Genomic DNA, 15,674 nt, shown 5'->3' with positions numbered 1-15,674 from the left:
CTAGACAGGGCCAGGCGGGGGCAGAGACCAGGTGTGGGAGGGCATGAGCACTGTCTCCACAAGACTGTAAGTCTAATTAGAATGCTGTTTCTAATATCAAATAGCAGAATCCTTCCTCCAGCCTCAAAAGTGGAGATCTCAGAGTAGCAGAAACTGTTCTGACAAAGGACAAGTGGGGCCAGAAAGAGGTCAGACTAAGCCACACGGCATGACAAGCTTCTCTAAGAGGGACAGACTGCATCCTGGGGAGCACAGTGCTGTCCACTGCAGAAATGGTGGCCACAGAGACTTGAAGCCATAGCACTAGTCCCCTTTGCTCCTCTCTTCCGCAGAGGAAGACGACCTGTGCACGGGAGGTGGCTCTTTATCCTCTCCAGGGCATGGGGCAGGGGGGACAAGAGCAGTTGGAGACAATACAGGAGCCCAGATTCTAGGTCCAACAGCAGATTTTATTCCCTAGGAACAAAGATATGCAGGGAAGAAACTCCAAAAGGAAACGGGTGTGGGTGAATGACACCAGGGTGGCCTGCTTCAGAGTCAGGTAGATGGCTGTTCCACAGTGGACCCGGTCATGGCCCTAGTTTCTTGGATCTACTTTTGCCCCATCCCCAAGTGTCCATCTCTGAGGCGGATGATAGAGGCAGTGAGGTGAAAAACTTGCCTATTCTACACAAAGGAGACAGAGGTACCTGTCTATTCCCAGAGGCCCAGGGACACCAAAATCTCCCTCTCAAGACTGGAGGTAGACAGATAAGAATGAGAGGGGCTTGGGTGTCACAGAAAACATTAAAATAATCACAGGGGCCCACCATGACTGGCAGAATCGGTGTTGAAATGGGACTGCAAGGGAAGCAACAGCTGGCGAAGGCAGCTTTGAGTTTTGTTGTAGAGACAGGCAATCTTCCAGATTGAGCCCTAAAAGGGCTCTGGCTCTGTTGAATCAGAAGCCGTTATCCTTTTCCCAGAGGATTTGCTTCTATTGCTACTTCTGGCACGATCCTGCTCCCTGCAAACCTGGTCCTTTACAGATCGGCAAGGAATGAAGAGAAACCCTGCCCTATTCTTACACACTCGAGATGTGACAGCTTCTACTGAAGGCAAGAACTGCTAAGAATAAGGTCCTTTGGTTTGGGCCAAGTCATCCAGGCACATCCTGCAGAACACATCAAATGATTCATCCCTGTACTACAGGGTAGCCTCTGGCTGCTGCCTGGCAGAGTGAGGACAGAGGCGGGGTCCGGAGTCCACGTCACAGGGAGGTCTCCTGGAGGACGAAGGTAGGACTGCTCCCCTGCTGAGCCCAGCCATCCAGGGCCACCACTTCCTTGTCTTTGCTGTCGCTCAGCACACCATTCGCCATCTTCTCTGGAAACAGGTCAGTGTCCATGGGGAGGTCCTGGGGACACAAATAGCAAAGGGGATGGAGCTGTGGAATATGGGCACGGGGTGGTGAAGGGATTCATGCAAAGGTCCCTGCTAGAGGGAGCCAAGCAAGGCTGGGTGGGGGAGGGGAGAGCAGGGGGAAGAAAGGGAGGAGCAAAGCATGGGGGAGGGGCTTGAGAGGGATGGGGAGGGGAACAAAACACATCTGTGGGCTGAGCTCCACACCCCCCATCTCCGAACCAGTAAGGCCCTATAGTAGCAGCTGGGACAGCTGCTGTGGGACAGTCCACGCTTAGCAGCTCCTCAGGGAGAGGGGCGCTGGGGCAGGGGAAAGGAAAGGGGTGGAAGGGAACCCGGATGGTCTGGCGGCATCTGCGAAGGGAAGGGAGGGGATCATTTGGACGGCAGGTACTACCTGGCTGTAGCTCCTGCAGCAGAGCCGCTTCTGACAGGACCAGGGCAGCAAGGCGAGGAGTCTTGGCAGCACTGGGTAGATGGTCCCAGGCTTCAGGGGCCGGCCCCGCATTCCCCCTGGAGGCAAAGGCGCTCCTGAGTCTCCTACGTGGAACTGTGGCACCGTCCGGAGCAGCAAGCCCTCTTCTCCCTCCGGGGCCCAGTGGCCCCAGCCCTCTCCCACCTCCTAGATCTCAGTGAGAAGCCTGACTGTCACGGACACCCGAGGGCTCAGAGGGCAGGGTCCCCTCTCCCAGCAGACCGCAGAGTCCCCGAGGGCCCTCCCCCAGCCCCTCCTGTTCCTCTGCCCCACAATCCCACACCCTCACCCGTGAGCAGACTGATAATCAGGCCCACGACAATGACTGTGGTGGAGTTGTGGGCACTGTACCACATATAGGACAGGGAGTAGAGCCGCTGCAGCCCCACGGGCCTGGGGAGAGAAGAGAGGGGAAGACAGTTAGTTAGCAATTTCTTGGAAGGGTGTCCCTCAGGCACCTGGCTCCGCCTATCTGCATGGTACCAGAGTCTTGGGACCTATTACCTGAGGCCTCAGATGGCCCATGCCTAAGCAAGGCCCCTGTGAAATCCCTCAAAAATGAGCTCCTATCCCCAAGGAGAAAGACAGCAAGCCCCGCCTCACTTGGAGAGGGTAGTTGAGGGCATCAGTGTGGTCACAGTGGCAGCGGTCAGATTGCTGGGCAGGGAGAAGCTGGATCCATTAGGGGGAGAGGCTGCCATGCTGGAGCCCACGCTGGTCACTATGCTCCCGATGCCAATCCAGAAGGCCATGATGAGTCCAGCCAATAGGCCCACGATGGCACCCTGCCCAGAGACACAGTGCAATCTCCTGTCACAAGGCCAGCCCTCCCATCCTTCACACCAGTCCCTGGGCCGCCTGGTGAGAGCCCTGCCAACCCATTCCCCAGGCCCATCCCACTGCACATGACTAGGGAGCCAGATGTATCACTCACAGGAGGGTTGGCACAAGGAAAGAAAATCCCAAGACAGAAGAGTCCAAGCAGTGGCCCCCCAACCATGCCAAAGATGCTGATTGCTGCCTGGGAAGACGGGGTTGAAGGGGAAAAGGAAGAACACACAGGCTCAGAGACCCCCAGCCTCATGGTAGAACACAGCCACCCACCATTGCCTCAGAGCCCCACTTGTCAGATCTGTCTCTTCTACCTGGAACCACAGAAGTCATGAACCCAGAGGGCAGGGGTGGTTAAGGGAATGTGCTTTGGGTTCTTCTCTGAGGCTGATCCTTAGATCTCTCTGAGCCCAGACATCCCAGGAATGACCCTAGGGCTTTTAGCTGCTTGAGAGTCTGTTCACAGTGAAGGTGGTCCATCAAAGGGAAATTTCTGACACCTGCCCCTCTTTCATTCCTCTCAAAATAGCTGCCTTCCTCAATTTCCTGTTTCAATCAATTCCTTTCCTCCCTTAAAAATTGCTCCCCGCCACCCCCCCACCCCCCCCCCCCCCACCAGGCTCCAACAGTCATTACCTGCAGCACAGGTCCCATCTGGGAGGAAATATAGGCCATTCCCAGACAAAGCAGCCCATAGCCAAATGCTGGGGGGAGGAGAAGAGAGGAAACAAGCAGATGTGAGTTAACACAAGAAAAACAGTTAAGCAAGGCCCCTGCCCAGCCAAACTGCCACCTCTGTGTCCCTGGAAACAAGGGCATACTACCTGACACCCAGCTCCAGACCCCTGCCACCAAGTCCTCACTCCAACATGACTCAGAGACCTCCCAGGAGATGCCCTGAGATGTCAACAACCAGGGAGTGAAGGCTGTGTGCTTCACTGGGCCAGTGCTGGGCGCAGACAAAGCAGGGGTTTCACGGCACACGGAGGACAGAGGTCAGGTGTAACTTAGAAAGCAGCAGACTGAAGAGATGAGGAAGCGTAATCTCACCGAGGCTTCTGGAAAGCATGATGGCCCGGGCTTCAGCAAACTCAGGGAACCAGGGTCGAATCAGGTCTTCCATCGTCACAGTTGCCAATGAATTAAAAGCAGAGGATATGGTGCTGAAATGGAGGAGGAGAAGTAGGAGCTGCGCTGAGTCTGGGGGCTGAGAGAAGCAGAACTAACACGGGACTCTACAGAGGGACTAACACGGGCTCTACACCCTAAAGGGGGAGAGAAAACCCGTACTGCCAAAAACCTCCTCACAGCTGGAGCCGAGACCACCTTAGAGGGGGCCTGGAGGCAAGGATATGGTCCTTTCCTGAGGGTGGGTACAGGTTTTGTTCAGGTAGATCGATTCCTGGTATTGTAAAAGAAGAACCCTTAACCAAAACATGGGTATCTCCTGGGACCTGTGCTCTGTCCTGCACAGATGAGCTGTCCCCTGTCCGGTGTTATCCACAGTGGATGGGTACAGTGAGAAACTCAGAAGAATCCCCTCCTCCACCTGTCACCTTGTACCAAGAAGGAGTCAGGTGTACCAAGCCTGAGGGAAATGGTCAAAGGAGGTACCTGAGGGAGCCACTGAAGAGGCAGGCAACAAAGAGCCCAGGCAGGCCGGGCAGGTCTTTCAGGAGATCCATCACGAAGTACAGGACGAACTGCAAGCAGAGCAGAAGGCCAGAGCATCCTCAGAGGGGATGCCTTCCCCAGTGTCTCCACCCCAGCAGTGTGAGCGCTGTGATTGTTGATGCTAGGGGCCGGGATCCTCACGTGCTAGACTGCTAGCATCTCAGAGTGGGAAAGGATTTTGCATCCATCTCCCACCCAGGGTGACAGTCCTTTCTGTAACCCACAGACACTCCTTTTGGGGGCCCCGGTGGGCCACTCACAGGCATAAGAGGGAGCCAGGGAGGCCTTCTCACCTGGTCAGCGGATGCCTGAGACTGCTGGGTGCTCATGGTATATTTCTGGTAATAGGCAAACATGACCAGGCCAATGAGGCAGCCCATGCCAAGGACCACCTGCTGGCAGGGGAACACCGCGTAACAGGACCTGCAAAAGAGGCCGGAGCCAAGAAGAGAGATGGTATTCACAGAAAAACTCAGCACATCCCGCCCCCAGTGAGTGTGTGTGAGTTCTGGCATCCTACCTCACCCCAGTTACCTCTGGGGAACCCACCCCCCAGCCCTTGCTCAGAATCTTCCTGCCCCTGCACTCACAGCACAGCAGCCTTCTCCGTGCGGGAACTGAGGTAGCGCTGCACCTGGGCCTGGTTCACCCCGTACAAGGAGAGCATCATGAAGACACCCCCGAAAGCCAAGGTCCAGAAGGTATGCCGCACAAAGGGGTCCGGATCCAGCCTGCAACAGACACCGCTTGGTCACCGTGCCACAGCCCCAGACACTCAGCCTTCCTGCCCTCCTGGCAACATGGGTCGGAGGACAGGAAAGCAGAGACACCACTGCTAGGGCCAAGGGCAAGAAGCCAGGTGCTCAAGAGACAGTGCAGCAAGTTAGAGGGAGGGTTCCACTTCTCTGTTCCCCAGCGCACTCCAGGTACTCATCCTAGTAACATCCTGACCCTTCTTGACATCAAATGAGCACCTGTGATCACCCTCCATCTCGGCAGGGCCAGCTTTCCACTGTCTAGTACTGCACCTGAAGTTTCCCAAACCACCCTCTGCTTACTACAGCCCTGAGAGCAGGCTCTAGGATGGGCAAGCTCCCAGGCAGTGCAGACCCCAGCCAGGGGAAGGGATATACTTACTCGATCCCAGAGATGCGGTCATGCTGGGAAGCCACGGCCCACACATGCCCCAAGCCGCCCACCTTGGTTGACCCCACAATGATAACTGCCAGCTGCCCTAGGAACATGACCAGTGTCTGGAACACATCTGTCCAGATGACGGCCTTCAGCCCACCCTGCAGGGAAAGGACAGCACACCACCACAGAGGTCTTCTAAACCATCCACCGTAAGGACACAGTGCCTTCAGCAAGGAGACTATACCGCTATTGGGGGTGTAACTGCTCAGACCCCGCTGACAGTATTTCCACCACATCCTCTACTTTCATATGTCAGCCCTTCTCCTAAATCCCACCCTAAATCTCATCTCACCTCATCCCACCCTAGAATTTCATCCCATCTCCTCACCTAGATGTTTACCTCATCCCTTCTTTTCCTTCTCCTCCCACCACCCCTCCTTACTTCATCCCTTCCCCTGCATCCCCCAGAACTTACTGCACTTACCAGAGCAGTATAGACAGTACAGACAATCCCTAGGGTCAGCACGGACAGCCACAGATCAAAGCCAGTCACTGTAAGCAGATAAAAGTCAAACTCCAATCCCTGGAAGAGGGTTTCCCAGGGAGAAGCTCCAGTAGGGCAGCCAGGTTACATCACAGAGATGAAGCATTTGGTCATTAACAACGAAATAAATAATTCACCACAATGGAAAAAATATGATTCAGAGCTCCACCAAGAGGTATTGATTAACCAATTCAGATGAAGCATGGTAATGTCTGAGTAGCTTTCAAGTGATATGAACCAAGCCTGCCTCTACCTCTGATAGAGACCAACCCAAGAGCCCATGCAGTGAATTCATTCCCCGTTCAAGGTCAGGGAGATTCATTTCTGCACTCTCCCCTCTGTCGGCCCCTCCCAAAGGTGCAAGGTGCGTTCCCAGCCTGCCATGGCTGGAAGCCAGGGGCTGTGACTCCTCACCTGCATTGAGAGCCAATGATGGTGCATAGAGCACAACCCCCATGTAGATCACCTGTTGGATGTGGAAAAGAGAATGTGCCAGGGAGAGGAGACAGGTGGGAAGAGAGAGGAGGAAAGATGGACCTCAGCTCCAATATGCCAGCAGCTTCCCCTCATCTAGGCTCACTTCCCTCTCCCTTCCCTTACCAAATTCTGGCTTGCTGCCACCACGGTGTCCATGCTAGAATTGGAAGGAACAGGCAAGCAGAATGCCTCTGGGTGTTTAGGGAATGCTGACCCCTAGCAGGAACCCTGCCAGTCTGACAGCAGGGAAGGCTCCAACTCCCTCAGCATGCTTGAGTTCAGGTTCCCCTACCATTCCCCAGGCTCAATTTCTTTTGTTTGTTTTTTCCTTTTCAAATCTACACCTGCCTACCCAGGCTCAATTGCTATCCTCATTCTACTTACCATCTGAAAGATGAAGGTCATGGTTCCACAAACCCGGACAGTTTTATTGAATCGGAGCTCCAGGTACTGGGTATACAGAAAAAAGGTATTCCTCCTGACTCCACCCCCACCATTCACATGCAACTTCCCTCAAGAGACTCGCGAATATCAGAGAATCCAACGTATACCCACTCTGATTCCCACTCAGCAAAGCACTCTCCTTCTTCCCCCATTCCCATCCCCCCACCCCAACCTTACCCAGAAAAAACTATTAACAGAGGTAAGTTTCTGTCACTGTCATTAGATGGAGGAGATCCAGGGTCCCAGATCCTTCATATGTGCCCTGTTCCTCTTCTCCATCCCTGACCCTCGTGCCCCCATGTGCTCCTCCCATGCTCACCTCATAGGCACTGGTGAGATGCAGGCGGTAGAAGATAGGGATGAAGATGTGTGCAGGAATCAGCAGCCCCAGGAAATAGGAGCAGCCCAGGAACCAATACTGGGTCCCAAATCGGTAGATCTCAGCTGGCACACCCAGGATGGCCACGGCTGACTGGAAGGTGGCCAGCAAGGACAGCGCCACAGGAAGGCAGCCCATTTTGCGGTCTGCCATCAGCAGCTGGCCAACAGTATGGCGGCCCCAGCCACGAAACGCATGGTAGAGCCCGATGGCAAGGGAGAGAACCAGCAACAGGATGAACACCACGTAGTCCACGACGGAGAAGGTGGACATGACCACACTTGTGTCTGAGGCTGGGCGGAGGGGTGCTGAGGCGCTTACCCCTACACTGTGTCTATGATCTGCAGCCAGTTGCTCCTCCTGGGCTCTGGGCTGCCAATTAGCTGGGCAGTAGTGGGCAACTGGCTACAACCTGTCTCCCAACCACGGTCTCACAGTCCTCCTCCTCTCTCAAGTGACATTGTCCAGGGTGAGCTGCAAAGGAATCGGCTTCTAGTCAGGCCTAGCCTGCCTTCATGGCCAACCCCCCTCAGGTCTTGTACATCCCAAACCCATGGGACTTGGACCAGCCAGTGTGGTGGCAGCCCTGGAAGGTCTGGAGCCCTGCTATGGGTTTGGGAGGGGAGTGAGGTGAGGGGGCAAGCAACAGAGAGAGACAGTCAGGAGACAATAATTTGGCCAGGACCTTTAGGTATGCAGAGTTATGAAATTCAAGAACCTTCTTAGGTCTCCAGCTGAGTAGCAAAAGAAAAATCAACTCTAGCCTAAGTTTCTTCTCAAAATAATTCCCTGTTCCCATTTGCAGGCACAGACCCAGTCACTACAATCTACTAAGCCAGCAGAGCCCAGCCTGGCGCCATAGCCCAGCAGGGAAGAAGACACAGAGACTAATGACAGCAGGGCTTCTACTATACCCCTGGCCTCAGCCTCTACCTCCCATGATCCTGTGTCACCCCTCCTAAGTGATCACCAATGAGACTGCCTCTGTAGCAGCCCCAAACTCCATTCTAGGCAACTCCAGGCTAACCACCCCGTGCCCCTTTCTTAAAGTTCTCCCCAACACCCCCAGAGAAACTCTGCCATCCACCTCTCAGCCCCTCTACCTGACACACCACAGTAAATAGCAGATGCAGGAAGAGCAGTGGGATTCAAAAGTGAGAGGGGCAAGGTGAGAGGGAGCCATGCTGGAGCCAGGGGTTCAGAGTTATGATTCCAGGGTTATTCTGGAGAGGAGCAAACCAGCCAGGGAGCTAGGAGGCAAAGGGACCAGACAGGAGAGTGGTCCCATCCTGCTGGAGGTAGACACCTACCTGGAGAAGCAATCCCTGTTCAGAGGCAGAGTTGCCTGGAACTGGGCAGAGGCTGAGGATCTGGCTCTATAAGTGGCTGAGGTGAGATCAGGAATGGGGGTGGGGTGAAGCTCAGCAGTCATTTGTTTTGGTCTCTTAGGGTAACCAATCCCTGTGATCCAAATGGCCCTATCACCCTATGGCCCCTACCCCAACTCAGCCCTTGAGGCTCCAGAATAGGGAGCAGGGAGCTCATATTCAACAGCATTCCTAATCAGATTAGGCTTTCAGCCTAAATCACTCTTGGCACTCTGCTGGAAGGAGCTGGAAAACAGGAACTGAAGGAAGACAGGAAAGTTGATTTTCTAACTCCTAAACAAAAAATATTAATCCTCTAAGAATATATCCCCAATCCTCAGAAGAACAATGATAGGATGGTAATATTTCAAATCTTAAAGAAATCTTTGGAAATCACCATTACAAACATCCCCCCCCCCCATTTCACAGACAAACACACTAAGGCCCAGATGGTTCAAATGACCTTTCCAAAAACACAGAGCCAACTACTGTCACAGGCTAGATTAGAACATAGATCTAGTGATTTCACCATCTATCCCGCTTACCATGCATATCATAAATACCTTACTGGTATGGGGAAAAAAAACACCAGAGAATGCCATGAATTTAGGTGGCCTAACATGGTAACAGTTAACCTTTATTGAACACCTGCTCAGTAAGCCAGCAGTGTGTTAGGTGCTTTATAAACATTAATAATAATAAAAAACAATGACAGCTAACACTTTCAAAATATCATGGCTTAGGTTAAAACATGAATAATCTCTAGTTCTCACAAGAATACTGAGAGGTTAAATCACTTGCTTAAGGTTATGCAGTATAATACAAGACAAGGGAGAAACGATGCTGTCAGCAGCTGTGACAGATGATTCAACAGGGGCCCTGTCCTCACAACTTCCAGTACCAGGGTAGGAGCAGAGTGTTAAACGTATTCAGTCACTCACAGGACATAGTTTAGATTTCAACTAATCAAGAGACAGATTAATATGAACTGTGTTTTCTGTTCTTGCCCACTAGGAGAAAGATCAGGCTATCTTCTGGCTCTTGCACACTATGCTCTTGAAGAGATGTAGCCTAGTTGGCAAGATATGGTCTCATGCAGACTAAACCTGAACTCTGAACCTCGTGGGGCCAGTAAAGCAAGGAAATCAGACCTGGCAACCCTGGATCACATGTTCTCCGGAGTCACAAATGCTAGAGCCTAGAATGAGGTTCCCAACAGGCCATTCTGGTTTAACCTAAAAATCCCCTGGGCCTCTGTACATTGCAACACCCTGAGTTTTCTCACTTGTCCTTGGCAAGGTTTTATTGTTATGCTAGAGATGATGGGAAGTGCTGGAGAGTAAAAGGGAAGAAGACGTCTCCTGTAGGCAAATAACATAGCACTAACAAGTTAGTGGTGTGTACAGGCAGGTGCTTGGAGAAAGAAGAAAGGCCCCAGTACAGGACGCAGCTGTACAGAAATTGAGACCCTCTACTAATGGGGCTTCCTGATAGGATTCTATTTGCATGATGTGTAGAGAACCCTTCCAGGTGGCTGAAGAGAGAGGTGGACAAGACAAGAAAAACCTGACCCAGTAACAAACCCTTCATCCGGCACAATTCTAAGAACAGAGTGGTGATCCAGACCTTATGGACTTGCGTCTCTCTGAGTGGGAGCCAAAAGGAAGAGCTGAGTTGTTTCGCTGAAACTGTAACACACTAGGGCACAAACAGCAGGGTGTGGGACCCCTTGTAAAAAAACTAACTCACTTTGGTCACATACTGCACTGGATTGCTTTGACTCCTACAAAAGGCAAACGGGTCACTGCAGGACCAACTGTTGTAAAAAGATTCCCTCAAAATCTGTCCTTGGGTCTAAAAGGCTTTGGGGGCCCTCATTAAAATCATAACTGCTACTAACACCTTTGAAAATTTGCCAGCCAGCTGAATGCAAATCCTTTCAGGAAATTTCAGGCAGATATCAGGGGGTATGTAGAAGGGAAAAGCCTGGGTCGGCTTTAATGAGCTTCTGGCTGGTCCTAACCAAAGCCAACACTCAGTCCCTCACGGAGCGGGGCTACCCCGGCGCCCTTCAGGCAGGGCCCTGGCCACCCTGGGGCAGCGCTGCCCTCCCTTACCTCCGTGGTTCAGCTAGGGCTAGGAAGGTCCCTTCGTTCTTCCCGAGATCAGCATCGTTCCCTTTTTCTGGGAAGGCAAAGATGAGGAGTTAGGGAAGCATCTATCCCGCCCCTACCTCCTCGCCAGGCTCTGGGACGCTGCGCGCTGTCAGGGCTGAGGTGAAGGAGACTTGGTGCCCAGGGCGTTCCAGGCTCGCGTCCTCCCGCTGGGGTTTGAGGTTTGCCCTTCGCCTTCTGCTCCTCCATCCCCCTTACCCTCTTTCCTTCCCGGTTTCCCCCTTCCCTCCACGCGAGCGGAGACCACCACCTCGCCACTCGCACTTCAGGTCATCCCAGTCCCCACTTTGGGAGCCAGCGCGCTCCGCCCCTTCCCTCCTCTCCGCCCCCGCCCCAACGCAACTCTCTGGAGCCTCTCAGCACCTGACCACACCCTCCCGGCCCACCTGCCGGGTCTCCACACGTGGGTAGCCTGAGAGCCGCGCCGCAGCGCCCGGGCCAAGAGAGCGCGAGGCCCCGCCCCCTGCCCGCCCCACGAGTCGCCGCCATGTTTACTGAGGGCAGATGGAGTGGCCCGAGCCTCTGCGGGAACACGACCTCGGCGTCCGCGCGCGGGGAACGCAGGGCTGAAGGAGCCTCCGGTCGGCTCGGGGAAGCCGAGCGGTGACGGGAAAAGCCTTCGCTAAAGGGAGAAATGGAGAGGGGATAGGCCAGTGCCCCTGAACTAGGGCTGCGGCGCATGGAGACAAGCGCTGACCTCCCCGGGCCGGAGCAACCCACAGCCCGCCCAGGCGACTGGCTGGACCCAGCCGCTGAGGCTACGCCGAGAAAGGGCGTGACGCACCGGGGGCGGGACTGCGCACACAAGTCTGGCGTTTCTCCGAGAAGGATGTAGGGAACCGAAAATGGCGCCTCGCTGGCCGGGGAGTCTCTCGAGCCTGGCGCCTTGGGTTGCGGCCCTGCTCCTCGCTCTGGGCGTGGAAAGGGCTCTGGCGCTACCCGAGGTACAGAAGCAAGTTTGAGGTCGGGCTAAAACAGGGTTGCCGGCCAGCCATGTGTGTTGCTCGCCCGCGACTCTCCCCTTCCCACAGCCGGTTTGCAGCTTTGATTTTTGTCCCTGAGAACTCCGTACCCCAGCCGGGTCCTGTTTCAGAGCACTCACGTTGCGCAGGCCTTCCATGCCCCTACCTGCCAACGTTAAAAGACCTGTGAAACTTGATCTCCTTGTTCCTTAATGTTTGAATAACTTTAAGTTGTTCTTTCTACGGACGAGTCTAATGGCTCTTCTGCAAGCTCGCCACGCACGAATACCGTATATAACGTGCGGTGGTAGGACTGTACTTTTTGTAATGCTTGATGCCTTCTTTTTGTACCTGCAGTCCTTTTGCACCCGGCCAAACGGTCTGTCAGATTAAATCTCTGGGGACGGTATAATAAATATGTTCGAATAGTGATCCTCAAAGGTGAAGACCTTCACTGGGCGAGGTCTGGTACTAAGTCTCTGGTGAGCTGATTCGGCGTCTGGATCTGGGGAAGAAATGGCATTTCCTAGCCTAGCCTGATACAAGGGTAGGGCACGAGCCATTTCTCTGCCCTGTGTTAGAGGAATTCTGGAGAGGTGTGCTGGCAGTTAATTCTTGACCCTTGTTTGTTCTTTTCTTGGGTTTTCTTTCTGGAGTTCTAATAAGGTTTCTTTCTCTTCTGCAGATATGCACCCAATGTCCAGGGAGTGTGCAAAATTTGTCAGAAGTGGCCCTTTATTGTAAGCAGACGTCAGAGCTAATGCTGCATGCCCGCTGCTGCCTGAATCAGAAGGGCACCATCTTGGGGTGAGGGAGGAGAAGACATCTTTGGATACTGGATACAGGCCATTCCTTGGCCTGGCTGCTTTTCTCCCTTTACATTCTTTTGAGATTACACCTATTCTGATAGCTTTAGCTGTAACCATTATGCAGTGGCTCCCAAAACTAGATCTCTTTGGCCTCTCCATGCTCTAGTTATATGTGGGTACCTCTAGCTTCCTATTAAACATTTCCTATTTAGTACACCCTAACTTCAAACTCAAAATACCATATTTTGCTTCCGTTCTCTTCTTTCCCTAGTCTTCCTAAATATTTCTCTGTATTAAACTTTCCGAAAACCATGTTTTTCCATTATCACTCTCTTGCTTTAATGGTATATTTGATAACTGTCTGTTGCCCTCAGGAAAAGGTTCAAGCTGTGAACCACCACAGACTAGTCCCAACCCAGTTTTCCAACATTATTTCCAATTGTCCACTCAAATTCTCCATTAGGGTCTGGCTCCAGCCAGACTTGCCTACCTCCAAAGGCATTCCACCTTTGTGTCTTTGTTCAGGCCACTCTCCGTACCTGAAATTGCCTTCCTCCACCAAGTTAGGACATATCCATCCTTCGATTCCAATATCTTTTATGTATGCTCCCTACTACTAAATCCCAGAGTAATACCTTTTTTTAAAACTTCTCTAATCTTTAGTGTCTATATCACCCAGATTTATTTATATATTGTTCTATGATTTCTTTCACATTATAATTTAATGTTTACATTGTTTTTAGTTTTGGTGATGGTCTTGTTCCCATACTACATTGTAAGCCACTTGAAGGCTAAGATACTGCCATGTGTATTTTATATTCTTTCAATTTTTGCAGTTTGTAAGCACTCAGTAAATGTGTGTAGAATAAAAGAATGGACAGCAATAGATATTGAAGAAAAAAATAATGTGGCATAATCCTTAATGTCCAGAAGTTTATGACCAGTCTGTGTTAGGAAATACACTTGGAAAAAAAACTTCATTTATGTGCCTTGCATTTTTTTTTTTTCATTTAAAGGCCCTCTGTGGATCTGAAAATCATAATATGAGATTCATTAATGTAGACAAGAAACACAAATTTCTTCCAACATATGCACGGATGCATAGGTATACTGATAGAATAGTGCCGGCCGATAGAACTTTCTGTGATGATGGAAATGTTCCATATTTGTACTAACCATTACAGTAGCCACAACGTGGTTATTCCATTTGCACTTGAAATGTGGCTAGTGCAAATGAGGCACTGAATTTTTAGCTTAATTTAAATTTAAGTAGCTAGTGGTGACTGTATTGGATAATGCACTATTAAAATGTCTATCATAGCACCTAGTTTGTGGCTCTGAACACAACTGTGTTCAATTACTATTAGCTGAAAGGGGGGCTGTGTAGTCAAATACAAATCTTTCCTTGGATGAAGAAAAAGAGAGACACATAGTTATATTGATTACTTTGTTTCCTCAGGCTGGATCTCCAGAACTGTTCTCTGAAGGACCCTGGTCCAAACTTTCCTCAGGCACATACTGCTGTCATCATGTAAGTGGTTAGGTACCCTCCTACCCCAAAGACAAATATGGTAAAAGGTTAATGGGAAAGTCTTTGGAGATAGACTCCTAAAAAGATGGATGAATATTAATGTCTAAACTTAGGCAACTCAGGATGAGGATTAAATTACCAGTCTGGGAAGATATGCGAATATAAACAGGGTGCTTCCCTGAGCAGATACTAACGGTGTGTTTTGCAGAGACCTGCAAGCAAACCCCCTCAAGGGTGACTTGGCCAACACCTTCCGTGGCTTTACCCAGCTCCAGACTCTGTGAGTAAGGGCATGGGAAGAGACTCAAAGAGGGGCAGTGCTGCAAGCTTAGCAACTGTGGGCTGTATTCTGTGACTACTTGTGTTGTCTTCAGGGTACTGCCACAAGATGTCACCTGTCCTGGAGGTATTAATGCCTGGAATACTGTTACCTCTTATGTAGACAACCAGACCTGCCAAGGACAAAGGAACCTTTGCAATAGCACTGGAGACCCAGGTATGTTGTCTTACCTCCAACCATCTGGAAACTGCCCTTCCTCCCTTGTATTCTGCACTTTAAATCAGAAAGACAAAGTTGCTTTGTTTAGAGTTCTAACCCCTTGGAAAGCAAAGGTCTTAAAATATATTATTGTTGATGTTGTTATTATCTGGAATCTTCTTTCCTCTACCTTTCACCTAGAAATGATTGAGAGAATCTAAATTGAAACAGATAATTGAGAAACATACCTAAGGAGATCCAGTAATATTCTCTATTTTTCTCTGGCTTTCAGAAATGTGTCCTGAGAATGGATCTTGTTTACCTGTTGGTCCAGGTCTTTTGCAATGTGTTTGTGCTGATGGCTTTCATGGTTACAAGTGTGTGCGCCAGGTGAGGAATTAGGCCTTCTAATTAGGGATAAGAAGAATGCATAGAGCAAGACCTCTCTGAGAGGACAGCCACAAGACCAGGAGCTGATAGAAATACTTAAAGGTGGAAAACTATAGGAGAATTGCCCTAGATGAAGGGATAGGTACCTTAGGAAAGTGTCAGGACATAGCCCGCCATGTAATGCTGTATGGGATGTTTTTGGTCTGTTATTAACAGGGCTCCTTCTCACTGCTTATGTTCTTCGGGATTCTGGGATCCACCACACTGTCCATCTCCATTCTGCTTTGGGGGACCCAGCGCCGAAAAGCCAAGACTTCATGAAGCACATACTGATCTAAGATCATCCTGATCCATCTTAGCCCTTCCAGGGAGATCTGCTTCCTAGACAGGCATCATGGGCCGGCAGATCCTTCTCAGGTGTGAGGCCGTTAGAAGGAAGATGGAAAATTGCACTACCCTGGAGTGGACTTGTACCAGTTCCTATTTGTGCTGTTACTTGTAATAAACACTTTTTTCCTCATCTTGTTTTTTCTTTTTAGGGAGAGGCACCCTGCCTTTCTGTGTTTCTTGCATGGGGTGGGAGGGACTACTTCAGGGCTGCTGG

At 51.3% G+C, this 15,674-nt stretch overlaps 2 protein-coding genes across 8 annotated transcripts; one reads left to right on the top strand and one right to left on the bottom strand.

The window, feature by feature from the left end:
• Positions 1 to 443: 443 nt before the first annotated feature.
• SLC5A6 (solute carrier family 5 member 6) lies at positions 444 to 11,625 on the bottom strand. 5 transcript variants are annotated; one of them, XM_069495258.1, is made up of 17 exons: positions 11,396 to 11,625; positions 10,844 to 10,910; positions 7,300 to 7,833; positions 6,921 to 6,986; positions 6,474 to 6,525; positions 6,000 to 6,067; positions 5,519 to 5,673; positions 4,972 to 5,112; positions 4,675 to 4,804; positions 4,322 to 4,410; positions 3,758 to 3,870; positions 3,344 to 3,411; positions 2,811 to 2,897; positions 2,480 to 2,661; positions 2,166 to 2,269; positions 1,799 to 1,914; positions 444 to 1,396 (listed from the first exon to the last, which is right to left on the bottom strand). In XM_069495258.1, exons 3-17 carry the CDS (start codon positions 7,630 to 7,632, stop codon positions 1,250 to 1,252), a joined length of 1,851 nt encoding a protein of 616 aa, XP_069351359.1. In that variant the 5' UTR covers positions 7,633 to 7,833; positions 10,844 to 10,910; positions 11,396 to 11,625; the 3' UTR covers positions 444 to 1,249. The 5 variants fall into 5 exon arrangements, with proteins under 5 accessions (XP_069351359.1, XP_069351358.1, XP_069351361.1 ...); XM_069495257.1 differs by lacking the exon at positions 11,396 to 11,625 and adding an exon at positions 11,287 to 11,350; XM_069495260.1 differs by lacking the exon at positions 11,396 to 11,625 and adding an exon at positions 11,264 to 11,281.
• Positions 11,626 to 11,659: 34 nt separating this feature from the next.
• On the top strand, positions 11,660 to 15,590 carry ATRAID (all-trans retinoic acid induced differentiation factor). Of its 3 annotated transcripts, none has more exons than XM_069495264.1 (7): positions 11,660 to 11,844; positions 12,548 to 12,669; positions 14,131 to 14,202; positions 14,411 to 14,482; positions 14,577 to 14,698; positions 14,973 to 15,070; positions 15,368 to 15,590. In XM_069495264.1, exons 1-7 carry the CDS (start codon positions 11,746 to 11,748, stop codon positions 15,389 to 15,391), a joined length of 609 nt encoding a protein of 202 aa, XP_069351365.1. In that variant the 5' UTR covers positions 11,660 to 11,745; the 3' UTR covers positions 15,392 to 15,590. The 3 variants fall into 3 exon arrangements, with proteins under 3 accessions (XP_069351365.1, XP_069351364.1, XP_069351366.1); XM_069495263.1 differs by having other exon boundaries at positions 15,287 to 15,590; XM_069495265.1 differs by having other exon boundaries at positions 11,736 to 11,981; positions 15,287 to 15,590.
• The last annotated feature ends 84 nt before the right edge of the window (positions 15,591 to 15,674 follow it).

The sequence above is a fragment of the Eulemur rufifrons genome, chromosome 19 (assembly GCF_041146395.1).
Source record: "Eulemur rufifrons isolate Redbay chromosome 19, OSU_ERuf_1, whole genome shotgun sequence".
NCBI lineage: Eukaryota > Metazoa > Chordata > Mammalia > Primates > Lemuridae > Eulemur > Eulemur rufifrons.
This window is presented reverse-complemented; position numbering and strand designations above follow the sequence as displayed.